General features: G+C 39.4%; 1 protein-coding gene and 1 non-coding gene across 2 annotated transcripts; one reads left to right on the top strand and one right to left on the bottom strand.

Moving 5' to 3' along the window:
- Window positions 1-2,313: 2,313 nt before the first annotated feature.
- Window positions 2,314-4,795, top strand: LOC117613378 (the record flags this gene model as incomplete). Its single annotated transcript, XM_034341988.1, has 1 exon — window positions 2,314-4,795. A coding segment is annotated over exon 1 (2,482 nt), but the record flags the coding sequence as incomplete, so codon positions are not given.
- Window positions 2,872-2,978, bottom strand: LOC117613379. Its single transcript, XR_004583725.1, has one exon. It is a non-coding gene; the product is annotated as a small nucleolar RNA R71 (small nucleolar RNA).
- Window positions 4,796-8,444: the final 3,649 nt, after the last annotated feature.

Here is an 8,444-nt window from a genome sequence, read left to right as displayed (position 1 = left end):
AACCTTCAGGGAGTCTTTTGATGTTAATCCTTCTTTCTTTTTCTTAGTTTCCCAGCTTTAGTGGTTGGTCTTATATTGTACAAGCCAAACGTTGATTATGATTTTACGTTAATCAGAATATGTAGATGGTATTCGTCCATGCCATTTCATATTATCTTAGTAGTTGATAAGGTCATAATTTCACACATTTGCATGCCTTCTTTTCTTAGTAATTTTGTTTAGCTTCTCTTTATTTTGAGTCTCTTACCTATGTTTGTGTGTTTTGTAGGTTAAGACAGCAAGGGGATGACATTTGACACACTTCATGCATCTTAATGGCTGTGTGGCACAAGAGGAATATGGGCTTAAAGACAAAACCAATTTGAACCACAGTCCAGTTTCGTAGGTCATCTTGCAGGCCTCATTTCAGCAATTTACACAGGTCGGATGAGGAGACATCCTTGACAGAAGTTGTTTCAATGGGTGTCTATTATAACATATCCAAAGTTCAGCCCAATTGGATAAAGCTGGAGCCTTCAGCACATCAAAGTCTCAACCAAGTTCACAGAAAAGTCATAGTTGGCTGCCATCACATTTAATGTGGCTACATCCCTAGAGCCATGTGCTACACATAAAAGCAGCCACACATGGGAGACAAATCAGCTTGGGAAGTCAGAAAGATGAACAAAAGTCAAGATTGCCATAAAGAGACCAAGAATAATTCACCAAAGCATTTATTGGGCAGCTGGAGCAATTGACTTTTTGGGCAGCTTAGGCAATTAGGAGCAGCTAAAGATGAACAAAAGTCAAGCTTGTCATAAAGAGACCAAGAATAATTCACCAAAGCATTTATTGGGCAGCTGGAGCAATTGACATTTTGGGCAGCTGGAGCAGTTGGCATTTATTGGGCAGCTTAGGCAATTAGGAGCAGCTAAGAGAGGTGTGTTTCACCAGGTAGAGGGGAGGACGAAATTGGCACTCTATAAATAGAGAGCTGCACACTCATTCAAAGGGGAGGAGGAGAGATATAGAAGTCAGACACACACATTCACTTCATCCATTACTCTCATACACACATTCAGATTCACCACAAAGAGAGAAGGGAGCTTGGAGCTTGGAGCTTATCCTGGGAACTTCCTTGCTGCCATCATCTAGTTCTTCTCCTCTCTTTATCCTATCTATGTATTTCTTATTTTCTGTATTCATAGTTATGTCTAACTAATCCATTTAGTTAGGGCTTAGGATGAAGCCCTAGTCATGAATATTCAATGTTATGGATGATTTTATAGTTAATTGATTTCCTTGCTTTTGTTATCAAGTTGTTAATCTCCAGTTTATTATGTGCTTGATGTATGTTTTCTTGGAGTAGCTAACTAGGATTTTATGCATCTAGCACAGGTTGGGAAGGGGTTTAGATTCACCAATTCTACTCTCCTTTCACAAGCAACACATGAATGGCCTAAGAATCATTCAAGGGGTTAATAACCATAGGTTGACTAGGACAGATACCATGTTCTAGGACTTGTGTGATTATCATATTCTCAAGGAGCTTAATGACTCTTGTATGCTTTATTCTAAGTAGATACCATGCTTAGGTTGCATATTAGAGATCACGTGTTGTGTAGATACCATGCATAATCACATGCCTTAGGAGAATCATGCATCCTGCACCTAGATACCATAGGCTTGTATGCGATAATCTATTGTTGATGAAGCTTGAGTCAATTTCTATGCATTCATAACTTGGATAGGAAAACTAGTGGTGGATTCCAAGGCTCTAACACCTCTCAATTAGTGTTTCACAATCTGTTGATTGCTGCCAGTGTTTACTTTCGAGCACTTTCATTTCACTTTCTTCTTTTCATTTCAACAACAAAACCCCCCCATTTCGAGTGCGTGTGTGGTGCTAGGATTCTGTCCTAGACCTTGAGTAATTAGCAAGAGGCATTGTTGAATTCGACCTTGCCTTTAGCTAGTTAGTCAGTTTCTTTGTTTTATGTTTTTCTAGCATTCTAAGTAATTTAACTTGGAACCAAGTTACCATTCTCCGTGGGATCGACCTCGTATTTACATAAGCTATACTATAAGCGGTTCGTGCACTTGCGAGAATTAAAGTTGCTGTTTTTAATAACTCATTTTAGTTGTTAAGAATTGGCTCAACAAGTTTTTGGCGCCGTTGCCGGGGATAACGATGGTGCTATAGTTAGATTACTTTGATTGTTTTGTTTTTGTTTGTTTCATTTGTTTCTTTTCATTGGTTTTTCTTTTAGTATTCAGTTTTGTATTTAGTTTTATCTCCATTGAAAGCACTGAATTGACTTCCTTGGTGTGTGCATGTCCGAATCTGACCAGGAGCAAAGTTCTCCTGAGCCACTTTCACCAAGAACCGCTGCTGTACGTGCTGGTTTGAGGAGGAATTATAGTTCTTCAAGCGCTGAATCTAAAAGTTACGAATCTGAAGGTTCAAGCAACATGGCAGAGATTCCGAACAACAACAATGATGAAGGAGGTGGTGCGCTTGTTGTCCAACCAAGAAAACCCCTGCGTGAGTTTTCCATTCCCAAAGTCACCGATCAACCTTCGTGCATTGTCTATCCTCAACTCACAGTTGACAGGTTTGAGCTTAAAAGTGGTATGATTCATCTTCTTCCAACTTATTATGGTAATACCACTGAGGATCCTTATATGCATATTAAGCAATTCTTTGAAATATGTGCTACGATCAAAATTCAAAACCTTGATGATGAGCAAATTAAGATGAGGCTATTCCCATTCAGTTTAAAAGATAAAGCTAAGTCTTGGTTATACTCTTTGCCTAATGCTTCAATTCATACTTGGGAAGAGCTTTCTAATAAGTTTTTGCAGAAATTCTTTCCGGCTCAAAAGACTAACAAGATTAGAAAGGAAATTCTTGGTTTCACACAAAAGGAAGGAGAAGCTTTTCATGAATGTTGGGAGAGGTACAAGGAGATGATAAGTTCTTGCCCACACCACAACATAGAGAGTTGGATGCAAATGCAATCTTTCTATGAAGGTTTGCTAGATTCCGAAAGGATGATGGTAGATGCAACAAGTGGAGAAGGACTGATGAACAAAACAGCAGATGAGGCTTTTACTCTCTTTGAATCCTTGAGTGCTAACTCTCAACAATGGAGCCACAATAAAGGAAGAGGAGCTCCTATGAAAGCTGTGGTCTCTGAGGTAAGTACAAATAATGAGATTGCTGCAAAACTTGATGTTATGTGTTCTTTGCTTCAACAGGCAGTGACTGGCCCTCTAGGAAACAAAGTGGAAGTTCAAGACCAATCTTTTGCTGAGCACATGCTAGAACAAGCAAATGCCCTTCAAGCAAGGAATCCTCAAAATGATCCTTATTCAAACACGTACAATCCGGGATGGAGAAATCATCCTAATTTCAGGTGGAACAACAATCCAAATGTGCAACAATCTCAAGGACCCCCCCCAGGATTCCAAACACAACAAAGGCAATTCCAGCAAGCTCCCCAACAAGTGCAAGAGCAAAGGGGTGATCAAATGGGAGAATTGCAAGACATGTTCAAGAAGTTCATGGGGCAACAAATGCAAACCAATCAGAACCTTCAAAATGCAGTGAACAAACTAGAAGTGCAAGTTGGGCAGATTGCATCCTCCATGAGCAATAGAGCATCTGGAACTTTCCCAAGCCAAACGGAGGTGAATCCAAGGCATCAAGAGCATGCTAAAGCAGTACACATCTTGAGAAGTGGTAAACAAGTTGATAATAAGGTTGGAGATGCCAATGAAGAGCAAAAAGATGGAGAAAACGTGGAGATCATTCAGCCACCACATGGGCAGCCCACAGCTTCCAACAAACAGTCCATCAATGCTCCTGGAAAGAGCACAGGCCCTAAGGTATCATCTAATGCTAATCAAGTTCCAATTTCAACTAATGCTTTTAGGCCTATTGCACCCTTTCCCAGCAGGTTATCAAAGTCAAAGAAAGATCAAGGCTTGGATGAGATAATGGAAACATTCAAAAAGGTGCAAATCAACATCCCATTGCTCAATGCTATTGCTCAGATTCCAAAGTATGCAAAAATTTTGAAGGATCTATGCACTAACAAGAGGAGATTCAAAGAGCATGAACAAGTTGCATTGAGTGAAGAGGTAAGTGCAGTCTTACAAAGAAAGCTACCTCCAAAGCTAAAGGATCCAGGTTCGTTTTCTATACCTTGCATTGTTGGTGATTTCAAGATTCCAAAAGCTTTGCTTGATCTCGGTGCATCCATTAACCTTATGCCATATCATGTTTATGAGAAACTTAACCTTGGTGAGTTGCAAGCCACAACTGTGAGCATTCAATTGGCAGATAGAACTATTCGGTACCCCAAGGGCATTCTAGAAGACGTTTTGGTGAACGTAGAAGGTTTAATCTTGCCAGCTGATTTCTTAGTCTTGGAGATGGAAGAAGCACCAATTCTTGACAATGAATTGCCCCTTATCTTTGGCCGACCCTTCATGGCTACTGCTAAGACCAAGATTGATGTAGAGCAAGGCACTCTCACCATGACCGTTAATGGAGAAACTGTTGCCTTCAAAGTGTTTGATGCCCTGAAGCCAAATGTTGTACAAGATTGTTTTCAAATTGAAGTATTTGGTAATCCAGGGAAAGAGAGATTTGATGGCCTTCCTTATTCAGTAGAATCATGCTTGCTGAAAAAAGGAGACAAGGAGGAGCAGGGGGCAGCCCACATGTTCAATGCTCCAATTCCCACACACAAGAAGGGGCTGCCCAAATTTGGAAATGTGAATATTCCAATCATTCCTACAATTCATTGTGATTCTATTCATAAACAGAAAAGGAAAAGAAAAGCAGCAAGGAAGAAATGGAAAAGGAAAACAAGCTTGGTGAACTCTCTTGCATTGCATGAGGTGTCGATTGAGCCCAAACCCCCCCCATTCACTATAGAAAGTTGGATGTCTGGCTGAAGACATGAAACTTAGCGCTTCTTGGGAGGCAACCCAAGGTGTCGAGGAGAAGATAGAATATGCGAGGAAGCTTGCTTGCGTCCTAATCGCTTCAAAGGGGAGTTTTTCTGAACTCTAACCTTTGGTTATGTCTTTCCCTTGTCTTCTTTCTTTCATTTATGAGGCATTGCTTTTTCTTACACTCTAAACATTGAGGACAATGTTTCATTTAAGTTTGGGGGGAAGGATTTAGTTATGTTGTTTCAAATTGTCAAATTTTAGTTATGTTGTTTCAAATTGTCAAATTTTGAAATTTTGAGTGTGTCTAATGGCCAAAAACGCAGGATTTTGTGTCTTGTTTTGTTATCCTTCCAAACACCTATGATAAGACTTGGATCTAATACTAATATGGTTTCTCAGAAATTGATAGTCATTGTTTAAGGACTTTGTGTGGTTTTGAGTTAACTCTGTCTTGCATGCCATCCTTGCACTTGTTGAGCACTTTGCCGAGTTAGTCCAATTTCTTGCTACTTGGAGACGTTATGCAATTCTACTTATCTCATGATCTTGGTTTCGTACTCTAGAACTTATTTGAATATCTCTTGAGACATTTTGTTGCCATACAATGCTTAGGAAGTGATTTAGGCCATGTTTGAACCGTTTGAGCTTTTCTAACCATCCCTCTACATGTATTCATCCCTAGTCAACCCATTTGAGCCTACGTTAAGCCTCTCTTTGTGTAAACCATTCCTACCATAATGAACCTCTGTTTTCTTATTCTTACTTATTCTATGAGCAATTAAAGTTATCTTCAAAAGAGAGTTATAAAGAAAGCAAGGTTTTTGGAGCAAAAGTGAATCATTAGTGCCATTACCCAAGTGTTGAAAAGAAATAAGTTTGGGGGTATTGGTAACTAATCAAAAGAGGTAATGAGGTGTGACCAATGTAGTCACGGCCCTAGGGTGTTATAAAAGAGAAGATCATGGTGATCTAGGGTAAAGAGCCACAAAATTAGGCCAAATACACAGATATGAAGGTGCTGAAATTATTTTGAAAATATGCTCATGTATGTGTTCCTTGCTTGTTACAAAGTTCAGTAATCTCTCATGCTCTTACCTATGCTTTAGTTGTGCTCAAGATGTTGTTATATATCCATATCCCTTCTTTCATTCAACCACTACCCTAAACCTCATTACTACCCTTGTAAAGTCCTTTTGATCCTTGGTATTGTATGGTATTACTGTGGAGAGCTGATTTGATAATGAGCTTATGGGGTTCGGAATTATTGATTTTGCTCTAAGTGTGTGCGCATGTACTTATCTGAGTTGCAGGTGTTGTACTTATTCAGAATTCACACACTACACTTAAGGATGTCATTGTGAGCTTTGGTTACCCATGAATCATGTGTGGAACTTAGATTGTGATTGTTGTGTTTCTTTGGAACCATATACGTTGGTGATTATTTGAGGATATTGTTTGGAAGGCTAGTTGCTTATTTCCTGATTTCCTAAGTTGTAGTTTTATTTTGTTTTGCTCGAGGACTAGCAAAATCTAAGTTTGGGGGTATTTGATAAGGTCATAATTTCACACATTTGCATGCCTTCTTTTCTTAGTAATTTTGTTTAGCTTCTCTTTATTTTGAGTCTCTTACCTATGTTTTGGTGTTTTGTAGGTTAAGACAGCAAGGGGATGACATTTGACACACTTCATGCATGTTAATGGCTGTGTGGCACAAGAGGAATATGGGCTTAAAGACAAAACCAATTTGAGCCACAGTCCAGTTTCGTAGGTCATCTTGCAGGCCTCATTTCAGCAATTTACACAGGTCGGATGAGGAGACATCCTTGACAGAAGTTGTTTCAATGGGTGTCTATTATAACATATCCAAAGTTCAGCCCAATTGGATAAAGCTGGAGCCTTCAGCACATAAAAGTCTCAACCAAGTTCACAGAAAAGTCATAGTTGGCTGCCATCACATTTAATGTGGCTACATCCCTAGAGCCATGTGCTACACATAAGAGCAGCCCCACATGGGAGACAAATTAGCTTGGGAACTCAGAAAGATGATTGCCATAAAAAGTCAAGAATAATTCACCAAAGCATTTATTGGGCAGCTGGAGCACTTTTTGGGCAGCTTAGGCAATTAGGAGCAGCTAAAGATGACCAAGCTTGTCATAAAGAGACCAAGAATAATTCACCAAAGCATTTATTGGGCAGCTGGAGCAATTGACTTTTGGGCAGCTGGAGCAGTTGGCATTTATTGGGCAGCTTAGGCAATTAGGGAGCAGCTAAGAGAAGAAATTTCTATAAATGTAGAGTTTGCATGTACAATTCAGGGGGGGGAGACACACACATTCACTTCATCCATTACTCTCATACACACATTCAGATTCACCACAAAGAGAGAAGGGAGCTTGGAGCTGTCAAGGGAGCCTGGTGCTATCCTGGGAACTTCCTTGCTGCCATCATCTAGTTCTTCTCCTCTCTTTATCCTATCTATGTATTTCTTATTTTCTGTATTCATAGTTATGTCTAACTAATCCATTTAGTTAGGGCTTAGGATGAAGCCCTAGTCATGAATATTCAATGTTATGGATGATTTTATAGTTAATTGATTTCCTTGCTTTTATTATCAAGTTGTTAATCTCCAGTTTATTATGTGCTTGATGTATGTTTTCTTGGAGTAGCTAACTAGGATTTTATGCATCTAGCACAGGTTGGGAAGGGGTTTAGATTCACCAATTCTACTCTCCTTTCACAAGCAACACATGAATGGCCTAAGAATCATTCAAGGGGTTAATAACCATAGGTTGACTAGGACAGATACCATGTTCTAGGACTTGTGTGATTATCATATTCTCAAGGAGCTTAATGACTCTTGTATGCTTTATTCTAAGTAGATACCATGCTTAGGTTGCATATTAGAGATCACGTGTTGTGTAGATACCATGCATAATCACATGCCTTAGGAGAATCATGCATCCTGCACCTAGATACCATAGGCTTGTATGCGATAATCTATTGTTGATAAAGCTTGAGTCAATTGCTATGCATTCATAACTTGGATAGGAAAACTAGTGGTGGATTCCAAGGCTCTAACACCTCTCAATTAGTGTTTCACAATCTGTTGATTGCTGCCAGTGTTTACTTTCGAGCACTTTCATTTCACTTTCTTCTTTTCATTTCAACAACAAAAACCCCCATTTCGAGTGCGTGTGTGGTGCTAGGATTCTGTCCTAGACCTTGAGTAATTAGCAAGAGGCATTGTTGAATTCGACCCTGCCTTTAGCTAGTTAGTCAGTTTCTTTGTTTTATGTTTTTTCTAGCATTCTAAGTAATTTAACTTGGAACCAAGTTACCATTCTCCGTGGGATCGACCTCGTATTTACATAAGCTATACTATAAACGGTTCGTGCACTTGCGAGAATTAAAGTTGCTGTTTTTAATAACTCATTTTAGTTGTTAAGAATTGGCTCAACATGCACCAACCACACCATTTGAGAACGAACGTCGTACGA

Source organism: Prunus dulcis, unplaced genomic scaffold (genome assembly GCF_902201215.1).
Source record: "Prunus dulcis unplaced genomic scaffold, ALMONDv2, whole genome shotgun sequence".
Taxonomy (NCBI): domain Eukaryota; kingdom Viridiplantae; phylum Streptophyta; class Magnoliopsida; order Rosales; family Rosaceae; genus Prunus; species Prunus dulcis.
Note: the sequence above shows the minus strand (reverse complement) of the source record. Positions and strands in the feature narration are given on the sequence as shown.